Source organism: Balaenoptera ricei, chromosome 19 (assembly GCF_028023285.1).
Source record: "Balaenoptera ricei isolate mBalRic1 chromosome 19, mBalRic1.hap2, whole genome shotgun sequence".
Lineage (NCBI taxonomy): Eukaryota > Metazoa > Chordata > Mammalia > Artiodactyla > Balaenopteridae > Balaenoptera > Balaenoptera ricei.
Window position 1 is genome coordinate 28,330,150 of NC_082657.1, and position 18,269 is coordinate 28,348,418.

General features: G+C 36.8%; 1 protein-coding gene across 1 annotated transcript in view; it reads left to right on the forward strand.

Moving 5' to 3' along the window:
• LONP2 (lon peptidase 2, peroxisomal) overlaps positions 1–18,269 on the forward strand; it is a 95,539-nt gene that overhangs the window by 57,641 nt on the left and 19,629 nt on the right. Inside the window, exons 10-11 of the mRNA XM_059905868.1 lie at positions 922–1,048; positions 4,886–5,019. Coding sequence (XP_059761851.1) covers positions 922–1,048; positions 4,886–5,019 — 261 coding nt within the window. The remainder of the gene's footprint in view (positions 1–921; positions 1,049–4,885; positions 5,020–18,269) is intronic.

The window sequence follows — 18,269 nt, forward strand, 5'->3', positions numbered from 1 at the left end:
TTGCTTTGTGCCTATTTATAACACTAAAATAAGTAAGTAATGAGATCCAGTTGCCTGGAAACTCCAAATCAAAATCCATAAGATATACTAACGTGAAGTGAAATAATCAGGGCAGCTGCTGCAGAGGTGGACGTATGATGCCACCTTCTTCTGCAGTTTTGGTTATCCTATCTTCTAGCTTTTCTGGTGTTTTTAATTTCCTTTTTCTGCTCAAAAGATGCCTTGTCAATTCATCTTTTTAATTTTTGCTTGTTAAATGGAAAGGGGCAATTATTGTGGGGGACATTTGTTTTAAAGACAAAGTAAATTTATACTCATTGAGGCTTTAAGTAGATAAGACTATGAAGTCTTTTAAATATATAAATTATATGTATAATTCCAGCATGTAAGGAATAAAACTTTTATAGGGAAGTCTTATTTTCTGTTTTGTTTGTTGCTAAAGTTTATAGTCGGAGCTCTGGAAATAGCTCCTTTGCAGCTCTTCCCTTGAAGTCTTGAGGTCTCTGTTGTTGCTGCTGTCAGTGTTTTCAATTACGTGTCAAATTATGCTAAAGAAAAGGGATGCATTATTTTCCTATTAAATAATAAAAACTCGCATTTGAGTTAAGGAGGTAATTATCTCTAAGTTAATGAAACTGAGATTTTTTTTCTCTTCTTTGAGAGAGATATCATTTAATCAGAAGACTTCCAAACACTGTGCTTATTTAGTTAAGTGCTTGTTTTGTTTGTGAAAAAGTTGGAGATTTTAACAATTATTGATTGGAGATTAAATTTCTTTATTCTGATTATAACCTTAGTTGAAGTCATACTTAAATTCATTCTAAATCCAAGATCCATTGCATCTGTGTTGGATTTATTAGTGAAGCATGGCACTGTGGAAGCACTGTGAATACTCACAAAGCAAAATCGCTTCTTTTCCAGGGTATACACAAGAGGAGAAGCTAGAGATTGCCCACAGGCACTTGATCCCGAAGCAACTGGAACAGCATGGGCTGACTCCTCAGCAGATTCAGATCCCTCAGGTGACTACCCTCGACATCATCACCAGGTTAGTCAGCCGTCCTGAGGCTTCAATAATGTTCAGATCCGAAAAGGAGATTCCTATTTCACTGGCAGCTCACAGCATCCATTTCTCTCTCTCCAGCAGATTCCCAGCAAGCATTTCCATAACTATTGATTTACACAGGGCTCTGTATTAGGCAGAAATTCACAGGGAAAGCATTTAGAGGATCTTCATAGCTAACTAAGGACTTCAGTTGAGCCAGAATTTCAACTTTTCCACAGTTGCAATATAAGGGATTAATTCGATAAATTTAACAACCAAAAACATGGAGAATATTGAGACACCTTTTATGTCCCAGGATCTTGAAAGTTGAATTCTCCTGAGAAGTGAGGTGGTACTTTCAGACATCAGTTTTAAGTTATTCAGATTTTCTTTTCTTCTCTTTGAGAGATTTTAAAAAATCCTTAGTGTTTTCATCTTTGGAATTAACACCAGAACAACGGAGAAGGTATATTCCCGAGTTAGCTACCAAGTGGTTAAGCCCTTGGCAAGCAGCACATAAATTATCTGAGTCGAGTATTGCTGAGTCTAATTTATAGATTGCATGTTTGAATGGAAAATATATCCTGTTGAGAATTTCTATCTACAATAGCCTCTCACAGTTTTCCTGGCTCAGTATTGCAGGTCTGTTGCATCATCTGGCAAATTGTGTCAGGCTGCCAGGGCTCCTCATGCAGCCCGTTCCCAGTAACCGCTGTTTGTTCAAAAGAAGTGAAGTCTCCCTCTGTTTTGAACTTTGACTTAGAGTTTGGCCAGTCAGGCTGCTTTTTGATCTACGCCAGCCTTCTTAAGGAAGTCTATTTGGAAGTCTGTTTAAATTTACTTATGAAACAAGTAAGACTCAATCTGACCTAGGAGTTCCTTTTCTTAACTTGTGATTTATTGTGTGGATAATGCCAGGGGAAATAAAGTAGGTGATTTCTGCTCCAGAGTCTTCCAAAAATATCATTATTCCAGATAATACCTCTCATGTCTTTGGGTAACTTTCAACAAGTCACTTAACCTTTTTGATAGCTTCCCCATCTGTAAAATATGAGTGGTAGAGAAAAATATCCATTCATAGCTTATCTGGAACTAAATACTAATGACTTGAAGAATAATCACTATTTGTATTTCCCAATTGTTGCCTGGAGAATTATTTCTTTTTTATATACTTGTTAGCTCAAAACATCAGCTGTTAAAAGCTGTGAACGTTAGGAAATTTCTCTGAGCAGTTTTAATATTTATAAAAACAGCACAGGTATTTGCTACTCCAGGCAAGATTTGGGTATTTAGTGAGTTACCCAACTTAGGACATAGATTTTCATCTTTCATGTGTTTTTCATCTTTTCCTGTGTTGTAGTCATAGACCCATAATGTTCGGGAGGAGGGGAGGAAGTCTTAGAAGTCATCTAGTCCTCCTTACCTCCCAGGGTCACTAGACTGCTTGAATTACACTGCTTACTGCAAACCACTCCTTGGTGAGTAAATATAATTGTTATAAAAGAGTCTTTATATTCACCTCCCTATAGTTTTCTCATTGTGCCCTATATGTACACCTAGAATCTAATTCCTCCCCTGTACAGCCCTTCTGGCATTAAAAAAAAAATGCTGTCAGGTCCACATCCCATAACTGTTCTCTTCTTCAGGCTAAATATTCCTATTCTCTTTACCATTCCTCTTGACCCATTTTCAAGACTTTTCACCTTCCTGATTAGTCTTCTTCTGAATGACTCCTGTGATGCCAATGTCTCTTTTAAAATAAACACCCAGAGCAGAACTCAGTGTTTCAGACATAGCCTAAACAGTTCACGGTGTAAGAAGACCACTGATTTTCTTACTCTGACTATATTATTTTATGACTGTGTCTCAAGATTCTTAGCTTTTTTAGGTTATCCTCTTGCCTATTGCACATATAGTTACCCAACACCTTTAGTTCTTTGAATTTCTGCTGCACTTGGTCTATCTCATTCCATCTTTATAGGGTTGAATTTTTTAAAGCCCAGATGTAGACGTTTACAATTATGTATATTTTAATATACATGTTAGTTTCAGCTACCATTGCAGCAAATTGATTTTTTTTTCATCTTGATTATCATCCAGTACGTTAGTTTTATGTCCTCTGAAAATTAGCGTCTTCATGATCATCTACTCATGGTTAGGAAACATTAACCAATTCTTATTTGACACTGGTGATTCTTCCTTTTTTTGGTTTAAAATTACTAAACCAAACCAGCAGTTGATGTGTCTACGTTCCTCCAGTCGCTGTTAATATTATACTGTCTGCATTAGTTCCTAGCCCATGATTGTTCTAAACACCTAAAAAAGTATTTTTTTGTTGTTGATGTCCTTATTATTTTTGGCAAGCTCCAGTTCATTCTGAACTTCCTGGTACCATTTCTGCATGTTCACACCATCCCTCTGTAAGCATCTTCAGGCCCTTCTCTTTCATCTTTTGTCCAGACCCTTTCATCTGAGCTCATCAAATAGTTGTCTAGGAAGCTACATTAGGTTTTTGTTTTTGTTTTTACATGTTGGTTTGTTTATTTTTAAAGTGCCTCCCTATTTTCTTTCTTACTGAAATTACATGCATTTGTATAATATGGACTTTATTCCTTTATCTTCCTATTCCTTTGATTGAAATTAGTTTTTTACTTTAGAGTGTTTAGCCAAGAATTTTATTTGTCTTTTCTCAGAACTTAAAAAATCTGCTTCCCCAGAGTCTTGAATATATGTCTGACTGCCTAATCAAATCCAGTTTTTCAGATAAAACTGCATTCTCTAGCTGATGCTGTCCATTCAAACTCATCCAGAGCTGGGTGGCCAAAAATGATTGTACTGTATAAAGGATTATGAAGTGGCTTATGGAATTTGAGTCTAACATATATGGTTTTTTTTTTTTTTTTAAAGATTTTGCTTTTTTTTTTTTAGCAGTTTTTTTTTTTTAATTAATTTATTTATTTTTGGCTGTGTTGGGTCTTCATTTCTGTGCGAGGGCTTTCTCTAGTTGCGGCAAGTGGGGGCCACTCTTCATCGCGGTGCGCGGGCCTCTCACTATTGTGGCCTCTTTTGTTGCGGAGCACAGGCTCCAGACGCGCAGGCTCAGTAATTTGTGGCTCACGGGCTTAGTTGCTCCGCGGCATGTGGGATCTTCCCAGACCAGGGCTTGAACCCATGTCCCCTGCATTGGCAGGCAGATTCTCAACCACTGCGCCACCAGGGAAGCCCCCATATATGTTTTTTAAGACAGCTCTGCTTAACCACATTTAGAACCTTTTCCATTTTATCACACTGCTTGCATCATTAGCATATTTCTTTCTTTAGAAGTCTCTACAATGAAAAGACACTAAATAGGGGTAATTAGCACAGTTCCAGGTAAAGACTAGATTTCTGTCTCAAATTATTTTTGCTTTCGTTTAGAAAAAAAATTATTTTTCTGATTCTTTCAGCAATGTTTCATGTATAATAAATTTATCAGAATTTTCTTAAATCGACAGATTTTAAGAAAGCTCTTACACATATCATCAAGGAGTAAATCATGCTTTATGTGCTGCTAAATTTACTTTGGTGCTATAAATTGAAGAACCAATAATTCATTTTTAAGTATAGCATAATAGTCCAAGATATTCTATATAAAAGGAAAAGCTGTTGCTGGAAATACTCTGAATATTTAAGAAACAAGAATACTTTACTGAGGAATATTTAAAGGTGAGGCAGTTAGTACTCAAGAAACTGTAATCAACTTTTAAATGTACACTTCCTTTAGGATAGTTGTTAATCACATGACTTCTATTTTTACAGGTGGTGTTTAGCCAAAAATAAAATATTTTTCTTTGATGACAGGTACACCAGAGAGGCAGGGGTTCGCTCTCTGGACAGGAAGCTGGGGGCCATTTGCCGCGCTGTTGCTGTGAAGGTGGCAGAGGGACAGCACAGAGAGGCCAGGTTGGACCGTCCTGATGTGGCTGAGGGACAAGGTCTGTGACTTTGATCTGGTGCCCACAGGCTTGGTGGCTAGGAGTAAATGGCAAAAAAAAGTTGGATGTGGAGGGATAGTGTGGGGGTGGTCCTTGGAGCAATGGCACATATTTCTTCACTGGTAAATGCATCCAGTGAGTAAGTAAAACTTAATGGTTGATATATTTTATCAAGAGGATTCTTTCCTACAAATAATACAGAGTTTTAGCAGGAATAATACTTAGTATTAATGCTTTAGGGATCTATTTCTCCAGCTTTGTAATGATGGTACACTTTATGTTTGGGTTCTGGCGTTCTCATTTTTCCTTCTGATCCAGATTGTTAAGTCATTCAATATTTATAGCATAGAAAGTTGCTACAACAGTTAAAAAAAAAAAAAAAAGAAAAATGAGAAAAAAAAAATCCAAGCTGTCCAAGTACTGCAAGGGCAGATCTGTGTTCTCTGGAATAGCTTCATGTGTAATATTTGTTTTTCTCACACATTTTCTTTGAGAGGTACACATTTAAGATGTAATTTAAATTATTTTTTCTTTGAAAAATAATTGTGGAGGTGGTGACAAGGAAAAAAAGGGAAGGAGTCTATTCCTCGAGTTAATGACACGTGGACATTTCCTTCGGTGCCCAGTTAAAATGTCGTAACTTCTTGCCCCAGGCCACGCTGCTGCATAGCTGCCAAAATTTGCTTTCACACACATGACTTGAGTCGTAGAGAATCTCTTTACTCTTGCATAGTAAAGAGATTTATTAGATGTGCTACCATTTGCATAGCTCTTTCTAGAAAGGAGTTTGATGAATATAGCTGAAGAACCATAATTTGTGATAAGCTCAGTAGAACAGATGCAGTTAAACATCTTCCCTGCTTTTCCTTCTATTGCTAAGCGCAGTACATTTAACCGCAGTATCATCCAAAGAGTAGACTTTCCCAGATCCTCCTCTTCCTCATATGTGTTTCACCCCTGCTCGCACCGTGCCTAGAACCTCACTGGTTCATTTCTCCAGAGAGTGAACCTCCCACCTTCTGTTGAATTGGGGAGGGGTAGGGCCCTTGTTATGTGGAGTAGGAGAGGGATCTTAAACCCATAATTATTTTCTTACACAGACTTCAAAAACTTTTTGTCTTTAGTCCCACTTCTCACCCATCTTTTCAGGAGTACCTCAAATTCCTGAGCCTTTGTGGATAACCAACCCACCCCCGCCCTCACAAACATTAAAGTTTCCACATTTTCTAGCCTGCTAAGTGTTTATTACTTCTTGGCCATCTACTTGCGCGTATCCAAAATGTTGTCAGCGTCTCTTTTCTTCTTTCTTATTCTTTTTGTTCTTGTGGGTTTATCCGTTTTGTTTGTTTGTTTCTTGTCATTTTAATAGGATTTGGAGAGGAAGTTTAAAGATAAACACATGTTCAGACCACCATTTTCAGAAATCTGAATTTTTAAAAAGTACCCTAGGTGAGTGATAGCCTATTAAGAATTGTGTCACTCGGTGTAGCTGACAATGACAGTGCAGAACTAATGTATTTTTCTCTTTTTTCCCTTTCTAAATATAAGGGCTAGATCCTCATGAGTTTCCCCTTTTTATTCTTAGAACATTCCCTTCGTGCTGTGGCCTCTGGCACCCGAGCCTGTGTCCTTTTGTTCTTGTCTGTGATATAATAGAAAGGCAGAGAGTGAAATGAGTTTATCTAGTTAACACATTTCGAAAATTGTGTTTAGGATTTAGACAGTTTATTTTGGAATTTATAATAACACATTCAGAGGGATTTGATGTTAAGAGAAGCGTTCCATAGTTATACAGTGCTTATATACATCCATTAGCATATTTCTAATAACGTCTGTGACCACATTAGCTATTTAAAGGTAACCCAGAAATACTCAAGAACTTGTTCAGCTTGTGAACCGTGTGAGAACATCCAGTGTTTCATGGTAACATTTATTTGGTTATTTTTTTTTAATCCCTGATTCACAGAACAAATCGTAAAAGATAACATAGTTAAGCAGACTTGGGTGGTTAAGATATTACCTAGGACACCCATATGAATAAATAATTAGGACAAGTACTTGTCTCTTGAGAGGATGATTTTCATTGTAGTTCTTATTAGAGATACATGGCCTCCAAGCTGGGTCTTACATTGTAAGATACCCTGGAGTTACTGTAGGTGACTGTCCTCCAGATTTTAGTAAAATAATTATAAGGTATCCTGAATTGATGTTTATGACCTCAACCAAGCCAAAAGAAAAGTTTCTACAAAAAAAAAGTCTCTATTGGGTTCTCATGCCACAAAGTTCAAATGCAGCTAGCTTAGTAACTGAAAGTTTCTCATTGAGAAATGAATTACATAAAATTAGAGTCTAAAATAGAAGTTGTTTTAGAAATTTCAAGTAATGCAGTGAGGGAGTTATTTTTAATGTTAAAAGTATTGCTGGACCTAGAGTTGCTGCCAGGAAGAAAAGTAATTTCAGGCCACAAGCTTTAAAGACAGACAGAAACCTCAGCATATCGAACAAACTTTCTGGAGTAGGCCCAGAAATACTGGTCTGTGAACAGTTGTCTTTGTGTTTGTGGGGTCTTAACTGTCAGAACAAATAACAGAGTTTAAAAGGCGGGTGAGATTTCCAATTGATTTGTGCTAGAGGAGGAATATTTATGGTTTCGGTCACTTCCCTATAAAGTATGGGAATTATTTCATAAAAGCAGCACTGCGTATGTTTTTCTGTATGTTTTTAGTGTGTTCTGAATTGCCCTTTTCCTTTCTGGGATATTAGTTGGGTTGAAATATAAAAGTTTGCGGCTAAAGTTTTATTCTGCTTTTGCCTGCCTTTAGCCAAGGACACACATGTTCCATGTATTCAGTTTTGCAGATTTGGATGTTTCTCTCTAAAGAGTTAGGCATATGTCCATTTGTTCAATCACTCATGTACCATATATGTCCAGTTAATATCTAGTAAGATTTTTTCCTCAAAAATTATCCTCAGCAAAGAAAGATTCACTTTATAACCAATCTTTATAAAGTTTCTCAGAATATGGAGCACTCTCAATTATTTTTGAAAAATATGGTATTCATTGGAGAAGCTACATTAAACTTAATGTACCTCAGGATGTTAGTTTCTTAACTGTTCTCATCGAAGTCACCTGAAAAATTGCTTAGGAAAAAAAGAGACAAAATGAACAGATTTAACAGTTATTCATGAAGTGTGTTAGATGTTATTATGAATAAGCTTTTTAAATGTCACTTAAAGCAATATGTATGTGGTTATGTTATGGAGATCTTAGATAAACACTCAAAGGAAAAATGAATTAAACTAGCTGACTTACGGTAAGTGGGTGGTGGGTACTTTGGATGAAATTTCCAGTGGCAGCATCAAACATGGTTTCAAGAATGACTGTATCTCATTTGGTCTTGATACCCGGTAGTGTAAATCCTCCAGGTTTGTTTTTCTTCAGGATTGCCTTGGCTATTGTAGGTCCATCAAATATCTGTGTTAATTTTAGAATCAGCTTGTCAGTCTCTACCAATAAATAAGTAGATAAATAAATAACACCTTCTGATATTTTGATTGTGATTGCGTTGAATCTGTAAATTAGTTTGGGGAGAATTGACAATTTGATATTATCAGGTCTTCCAGTTCATGACTAGCTTCATTTATTTGTCTTAATAAATGTTTTTAAGTGTTTTAATAGTTTTCAGTGGTGAGCTTTTGCATCTTTTTCTTTAGATATTGACTATATTCCTAGTTAATTGATCCTTGTATGTGTGTGTTATGTGTGTGTATCATTATAAGTAGTATTTTTAATTTTTAATTTTCTAGTTTTTTTGGTTGCTAGTATATGGGAATACTACATTGACTTGTATCCAGCAAACTTGCCAAATTGACTTATTAATTCTTACTGTAGACTCTTGGATTTTCTACATATACCATCAGTTATCACAAATGCAAATAATGTTAGTTTTTACTTTTTCCTTTCTGATTATTATACCTTTTATTTCGGTTCTTTCCTAATGAACTAGCAGGGACCTCCAGGACGATGTTGAATAGAAATAGTGACGATAGACAAAGGAGGTAGAAAAAATGCCTATGAAGAATTACCAGTCTCTGTAGCCTTTGTTTTGTACCTTTGGGTGACTTGATTGACTATTATAAAATCTTAGTGGAGTAGGATTTGCAGCAGCTGTCTGGTTTGACTCTGGTTTGATTCGTAAGTCCCTTCACAGAATTCCCCAGTAAACACTGAGCCTTGCCTATTTGACTCTGTTAACAGACACATCTTTATAAACTTAGCTGTCTACTTCCCAGTCCATAAGAAAACAGAAGCTGTAGATTGGAAAAAGGGCTAAGTGGTTGGGTGGTATGAGTCACAAGCATTAGGATTTGATGTCAGTGAAAACATGCCTATCCTCTCATGATAGATGCCCTGGGCCCCCACTGGCCACAAAACATTGGGCTGGCTAGACCACAGATCTAACTCTAGGAGTTTCTCTAGTTCAATCTGGGTCCCAGTTTGACTGAGTTGCATTTCGACATGTATTGTTTCTCTGATATGTTTGCCTTATGTAGGACAGTGAAATCAACCTAATATAGTGGAAACAGGCAGATATAATATCCTTAATTTTTGGTGTATCCTTTCCAGACTTCACAGTTAAAAATGCATCAAAATAAAATAGTCAAAGTTTACAGCACTATTCTCCTCCTTCATTAGCTTTAATTTTCCTGGGTCACCACACTCTTGGCTGTCAGCAAGAGTATGCCGGCTGGAGGAGGGGTGTCCTGCCCGTCTGCTTATTGCCGGAGCGGGGCGGGGGGCAGATGCTGAGAGGAGAGCCGCATTCTGACGGGCCTTCCTCACTTTACATCCCACTCATTTGCTAGGGTAGCTTTTTCCTTAGCCTTTCTTGGGTCCTTTTCTACGGAGGAATCACCTTCTGTCTGGCTGCATTCAGGGCTCTTTGTTGTGGCTTCCTGCCATTGACTTCTCAGACCCTCAGCATGCTTTACGATGGTTATTTTAAGCATGACTCCTTTGTAACCAAAACAGGAAGCTGTTCCTGCAGGAGAAACAAGTGTTTTTGATCCTTTCAGTTTTTTTTTTTTTTCCTACTAGTCATCGCCAGATCTGAAGCATATCCATTCTCTTGTCTAATGTCATGAATTTCTTATATTAATGGAAAATACTATATATAATGGTTTCAGGAAGTAACCTCTGAGCTTTGTGTAACTTTTTGCTAAATTCTTTTGTCTTTGACTTCTTGGAGCCGTCTTCTAACTGTTGCAGGATCTGTCCCTTTATCTTTTGGATTTTACATTATTCAGTGCTGTGTAACAAATTACCCCAAAACTTAGTAAATCAGTTAGCAAGCGTTTATCACCTCACTGTGTCTGTGGGTCAGGGATCCAGGAGCAGTTTATCTGGGTAGTTGTGAGGTTCTGGTCAAGCTGTCAGCCAACTGGAGGTTCAGCTCAGGGCGGATCTGCCTCCAGGCTCACTGATGGCGCTGTTAGCTGAAAAGGGTTCCGAGACCCACCCAATTCCACCGTGTATGTGGAGGCTCTCCCACGCCAACAAGCAATTCTGGGATGCCAGCTGGGTGTCTAAGAATTCAACTCAATTCTGACACTCACCTACCTAAAGACAGCATCCGATTCCACAGGCAAAGGGCTCAGTCTCACAAGACTGCCCTCCACTAGAGGCACGTCATATACCAGGGTCATTCCCTGTACTTCGGACTGACTGGCTCAAATTGGAGTTCCCCACAACCCCCTCCTTGGGCTTAATTTGCTAGAACGTGTCACCGAACTCAGGAGATCCCCCCTTTACCCACTAGATTACCAATTTATTATAAAAGGATATTAAAGGATACGAATCAGCTACATAGGGTGAGGTCCGGAACAAAGGAGCCCACGTCCTCGTGGAGCCTGGGGCCTGGCACCCTGGCACAGGGAAGCTCTCCAAAAATGGACCAAAAAGCTGTCCTTTGGGGCTTTTATGGAGGCTTTGTTACTTAGTCATGATTGACTAGATCATTGGCCAGTGGCGACTGATTCAACCTCAGACCCTTCTCCCCTCCCCAGGTATCAGTGGGTGGGACAGAAAGTTTCAACCCTCTAATCTCCTGGCAACCAGCACCCATCCTAGGTGCTCCTAAAAGTCACCTCATTCACATAACAAAAGACAGCTTTATCGCCGTCAACACTCAGGATAGTCTAAAGGCTTTGGGAACTGTGAGCCTGGATGATGGGCAGATACAGATGAGAAACACTTCTTAAAATCACAGTATCGCATAGCAACCTGGGTTCCTTGCTGCATGTTGGCCAGATGTTGAGGTTCTCGCCACTTAGGCCTCTTCCTAGGCTCAGGACACGGCTGTTGGCTTCCCCAGAGAGTGTGCTGTGCAAAAGGGAGAAACAGAGAGCCCAAGACAGAAGCTGCAGGCTTTTATAATCCTCACTTCTGCCACATTCCGTTCGTCATACAGACCAACCCTGGTACAGTGAGAGGTGGCACTCCATGGGAGTAGGGATCATTGGGGACCATCTTGAAGGCTGGCTCTCACAGATTTTTTTTTTTTACTTATTTTAAAGAAGGTTATTATACATTTCGTTTCTATTAATACAACCCCCATTCCTGAAGATTGAAATAGTTTGTTTAGAGTTTTAAAGAAGACCTGTGGTTTCGGTGGTTAATAGAGGGTGGAAATTTCTGTGCTGCAGGAACAGTTAAGAATAGCTGTATAACTCTGTTGGGTGGGCCTTCAGGGGAGAAAAGCTTAATAAGACCCACAAGCAAATGAATGATTCATTAGTAACAATGGAAGCAACTTTTACTTGTCAGCTTTTAATGTGGATTTTGTTGATATTGTTCTTGTTTGTTTTGTTTTGTTTTGTTTGGGGACATAAAAACTTTGTTAGCTGTTTTTAATAAAGTGAGGATAATTGAGTCGTTTCTTACTACTTGGTTCCAGTTACATATAAAAATCCTCAAACATTTTAACCTAAATCCCATATCTTCCCTTCTGGCTAGAGTTAGAACAAAAAAGAGAGAGTAATTTGTGTGTTTGCCTCTGAACCCAAAAACCACAGACCAGATGCTTGGGCTGTTTATTTTAGATTGTTATAATAATACTCAGAAGTCAGATTTTTAGTTTCTGAAGAAACGCCTACGTCTGATGTTGAGGTCTTTGAATACAGTGTGACGAGCCACAGTTTTAGTGTTATTGTGGGGGCCAAATTTAAATTGGCCTACATTTTCCTAATCTTTAAGCAACGACTTTGAGAATTTCTGCACATCCTTACAGAATTTACTGATTTAAAAGGCTGTAGCAGTTCAGTAGTCATCACAATCTAAAATGCTTTATTATCAGAAGGATTTTTCTAAGCTAGCATTTAAGTTTGTGCTGTTGAGTATCCATCCATCAAACTTAAGCTGATTTCTTATTAAAGACCCAGGTTGCACAGATAGGGCTAAGAAGTTTTGATTCATTTTTGCATTTTTAGTATTTAAAGTCTTGCTTCATCTGTTCATGCTTAATCTTTCCTTTGATTGTATTAATGACTCGGGGCAAATAAAATTTTCTAATAGTCAAAGGAACAACTAAGGTTAACTGTTAAGGAATATGGACTTCAGAGAGAGTTTTACTACCAGGGCACCTCCCTGGCTTGCTGATTCTAAAGCTTTGGGGGTTTGTAGGGTTCTGTTACAGCTAATTGGATTTTGCAAACCAAGATCTAATTAAATTTAGCTTAAGACTCTCTATGCTAAATCCTTTGCATTTGTAGGGATATTAGGCAGCATGTTGTGTCCAAACATCTAAAATCAAGTGGTGTTCAAATTTGAGATGAAAGTGTTGTATTGGTATATACTGCCAGTATCATGAAGATATTCTGTCCTGACATTTATGCTGATTTACTGATTGTTCCCTCTTCAATACTGGCCTGGTTTAAGAGATTTGTTTGCCTATGTAGACTGGAAGGAAGCTGTAATAAAGGAAAAATCCTACTTACGTATGATAGGAGACAAACGTTTGTTATTTAAACTCTATTTGGAAACAGGAAAATCAAATATTGTCTAAAAATTAAAAAGTCATTGTTCCATTTAATGAATCATATAGGAAGATACAGTGGCCTTTGGGTGTCACTGACATATATTATCAAAACCAGCCTTAAGTTACAAGATAATAAAACAATACTTTAAAAAAATACTACAAAAAAAAAATACTACAGATGGTGTCTGCATCTTAACTGCTAATCCAAGTAATTCTCCAAGACTATTTTCTGAATCTCTAACACAGGAAATGAGATTTATTAATGCAAAAAAAAAAAACCCTGGGAGACGGTACAAGCTCTCGTCTGGTTTAAAGTTAGGGTCCTATGTCTTGGACCTTTGTATAATACTGATTTATTCAGTAAGTGAGTCAGCTAACAGTCACTGAATACTTATGATATGCCGGGTTCTAGATTGGATTCTGGGAAGGAGATGAAAGAGAACTTCTAGCAAGTATGTAGTCCACTGTGGGAGGTAGATATATAAACAAATAATTTTTAGATGTGGGATAAATGCTGGTTTTTAAAGTGCTGTAGAGGCATTGACTTGATCATTGAAAGCTTCATTTTATTTATTATAAATATTGTAGCTTTTAAGAATTGCTTTTAGTAAATCGAGATAAAATGGTCATTTATTTACATCTCAGAATTGATTTGAATAGGTAAATAGATGGAAAAAAAATGTTTTCCAGATACCTTTTTTGATGTTCTTTATTTTTATGAATAGATAACTGTTACTAAAATTGAGAAATGGTTCACAATCCTAATGTCCATCTATATCTCAACAGTTATTATGTAGAAATGTTTAGTACGTAAACTGGAAAGAAAATGTATTTGGTAATGTTAAGGTTGTATTATCGTCCCCAAAATAATGAAGAAAATATTGGCAGAAAGGACTTAAAATATTTTATTGCTAGCATGAAGGTCTTTTCTGGGCATTTGATCCACAGATTTCCCCATTACTAGTTCCTTTAAAAAAAAAAAAAGAAAGAAAAACAGATTGAAAATATGCAGGCACAAATGCTTTGGCAGCCAGGGTCAGTAACTTGAATCTCAGTTGCGCGTAGCACACTTCCTCTGGCTGGGAAGATGGTTTTTTGGAAAAGATTAACCTGAAACGGACAGACAAATTATATAGTTGAAAATATTCAGGTTTTTCTGATTTGTTTTTAGATATTTTGTTTTCCCCTTTCTGCCTTCCTAAGAGAAGGCTCTCAAATGCTTTTTATCTATGGTCAATTTAGCTTTGAGGCACATCTATTATCTTGTAAGGAATAACAAAGCCATTTATAATCTCAGCATCTCATCTAAATTTGTAAAGTAGACTTGGTTTTTTTTTTTTTAAAGTAGTTTTATAACTGCAGCCATACAAATCTCTCTTCATGCCTAAATGGGGTCTGGATCCATGTTTACATACCCATGTATGCTAAGGAATTGAGATGTAAACAGTATTCCCATTCATTGGTTCATACACGACCTCTCTGCCAACTACCTGTTAATATACCTAGTAATACACGTCCTACGCCCTGCAAATGAATATAGTTCAACCAATCTGTAAGTTTCATTTTGCTGCTTCTTCAAGATGCAGGAGCCCGGTGTGATTGGATTCAACTTTCAAGAAAAAATTTTAATCATTCGGCAATAATTTTGTCACATATTTAATTTTCATTTATTAAACATCTTTATATTTACTTGACAAAGCCAGTATGAAAGACCTGATAATTTCTTGGCAAATCAAAGTAATGATTAAGTGTTTTGGTGATTTGTCATTTGTGCATAGATGTTATTAAGATTTAAGAATGCAATAGCCAGTCACTATTCTGTATACCTAAAACTAATACAACATTGTAAATCAACTATACTCCAATAAAATGAAAAAAAAAAAATGCAGTAACCAAATTCAACTTAATTCAGCAGACCATAATTCAATACCTGTATTGTATAAGGCACTGTGATGAATTGGTATGGTAAGATTAGAGTTCATCTAGTCTGACATTTTACAAATAGGGAATCTAGGGTGCAGTTTCTTACCCAAGATTTTGCTCCATAAATGTTAGTCGAGTCCTGGGTAGTGGTTACTCCTTCAGTTTAAAAGGGATTCCAGTGGGAACTATGATTAGAAAGGTAATTTGACACTATATGGTGGTAGATCTCGGATGCACCTCTTAGAAGTTAAGAATTTGCTTAATTTGTAATGAGAAACTAGTAAAGATTTTAAGTCTAGAAATGATGTAATTAGAGTAGTGATTAAGAAAGATTCATTTACGAGTAGTGAATAAAAGGGATAGTAGGAAACTAGGTAGAGAAACCAAATTAGAAGGCTACGTGATAATCCAGGCAGGAAGGCTGATTGTCATTTATAAAGTTCCTACTATTTGCTAGACTCTGTCCTAAGCATTTTACATGTATTTATGCATTTAATCCTTTAATGACCCTGTAAGTTAAGTATTGTTTTTAGGCCCATTTTACAGATGAGAAAACTAAGGCACAGAAGATTCAATAACTTCCCCAAGGTTCACAGCTTGTAAATGTCAGTCAAGATTTTAATCTAGGCCGAACAGCTCCAAGTCTAACCTCAGTAGCTATACTATGCTTTCATTATTCCTATATATCCTATATCCATTATCCCTATAACAACTATTTGAAGTGTAGGTACCATTTCTCTCTTTTCAGATGAGGAAATGGAGCTTAAAGAGATTAGGGAAATGAACAGTCTGAAAATGAAATTAAGAAGGCAGTTCCATTTACAATGAACATCTAAAAGACTTAAATACTTAAGAATAAATCTCACCAAGGAGGTGAAAGACTTGTGTGTTGAAAACTACAAAACACTGCTGGAAACAAATTTTTAAAGATCTAAGTAAATGGAAGGATATCCTGTGTTCATGAATAGGAAGACTTAACATTGTTAAGATCTACAGATTCAATGCAGTCTCTTCCAAAACTTCAATATCCTTTTTCAGGGAAATGGAAAAGCGGATCCTCAAATTCATGTGGAATTGCAGTGGGCTCCAAATAGCCAAAACAATCTTAAAAAAGAAGAACAAAATGGAGGACTCACATGTCCCGAGTTTGAACTTTCTACAAAGCTACAGTAATTAGCTGGTATGATACTGGCATGAGGACAGACGTATAGACCAATGGGATAGAATAGAGGGCACAGAAATAAAGGGTCACATATATGGTCAGTTGATTTTTAATAAGGATGCCTAGACCAGTGGGGAAAGGAAAGTCTTTTCAACAAATGATTGCTGGGAAAACTGGATATTCACATGCAAAAGGATGAATTTGGACCTTTACCTTATTATATATACCAAAGTTAACTAAAAATTGATCAATGACCTAAACGTAAGAGCTAAAATTATGAAACTCCTGGCATAAAAGATTTGGGGAAAATCTTCATGACATTAGATTTGGCAATGGCTTCATGAATATGACACCAAAAGCACAGGTAACAAAAGAAAAAATAGATAGATTGTACTTCATCAAAATTAAAAACTTTAGTGCATCAAAAGACACAGTCAAGAAAGTAAGAAAAAACAACCTATAGAATAGGAGGAGATACTTGCAAATCAAATGTCTGATAAGAGGTTGATATCCAGAATGTATAAAGAACTCCTATAACTCAACCAACAAAAAACAACCCAGTTCAAAACTAAAGGACTTGAATGGACACTTGTTCCAAAGAAGATGGACAAATGGCCCATAAGCACATGGAAGGATGTTTACCATTGTTAGTCATTAGATAAATGCAAATGAAAACTGCAATGAGATACTACTTCACACCTAGTATGATGGCTGTAATAAAATAAAGTGGAAAATAAAAAGCCTCGCATTGGTGAAGATGTGGAGAAATTGAAACCCTCGTGCATTGCTGGTGGGTGTGTAAAATGGTGCAGCTGCTGTGGAAAATAGTCCATCAGTTCTTCAAAAACTTAAATGTAGAACTACCATGTAACCAAGCAATTCTACTTCTAGGTATGTATCCAAAAGAGTTCAAAGCAGGACCTCAAACAATAGCAGTGTTCATGGCAGCATTATTCACAGTAGCCAAAAGATGGAAACAACCAAAGTGTCCATCAGAAGATGAATGGATAAACAAACTGTGGTGTCTGCATACAGTGGAATATTATTCAGCCATAAAAAGGAATAAAATTTTGATGTATATATCACAACATGGCTGGACTTAGAAAACATTATGCTTAAGTGAAATAAGCCAGACACTGAAGGACAAATATTATATAATTCCACTTAATATGAGGTAGCTAGAATAGGCAAATTCATTGAGACATAAAAGTAAAATAGAGGTCATCAGGGGCTGTGGGGGTGAGAGAATGAGAAGTTATTATTTAATGGGTTCAGAGTTTATACTGAGATGATTAAAAAAAGTTTCGGGTATAGATAGCGGTGAAGGTTACAACAACATTGTGAATGTATTTAATGCCACCGAATTGTTCAATTCAAATGGCTAAAATGATCAATATTATATCTATTTTACCATAATAAAAAGTTACCAAAAAAAAAAAAAAAGAGGTTAAGGAAATTTCCCCAAATCATACAAGCTTGTAAGAAATGGACCACAAACCCAGGCTATCTGACTCCAAGGCCTCTTGGAAATAAGGAGCATCAGTTGTACCTCACCTGCATATTTCTGAGGATCTACCCAAAATCAGGAATATTGAAAACGGGACGTTTCATGCTTTTGTATCTAAAGCAATTTGGTATATCTGTCTGAGGCCCTAAAGCTTTTTAATCGAAACATTTCAGCTACTCTTAGTGGTTAAGAGTTGGCTACTGGGAGAATTTGTCACTTTTTAGAAACAGTTGTTTTTGTTCAGTATTAAAGGATAATTTTTAATGGCAAAATCATCACTACTATACAGGTATAAAATGAACATGTGTTAAAGATTTTAATGAACTCATTAATTAATTAGAGAACCAGTAAGATCTGGTTCCATGGAGAATTCAGAAAGCAGACATCTATATAGGCAATCAGGAATGCTGAAATTAATTTGCAAAACCAGCTTCTTGGGAAAGGGAGAGGACAAAATTCATTTTCATTTCTATGGACAAGAATCACTCGTATTACTATTAGTTTCCTACAACTTACAGGAAAATAGCTGAAAGGCACTGAGGCACAGACAGCCTGGGAGGGCACACTGGACAACATACCCAGTAATCTATGTTTTGCTCATTTCCAAGTCTTTCTCAGTTTT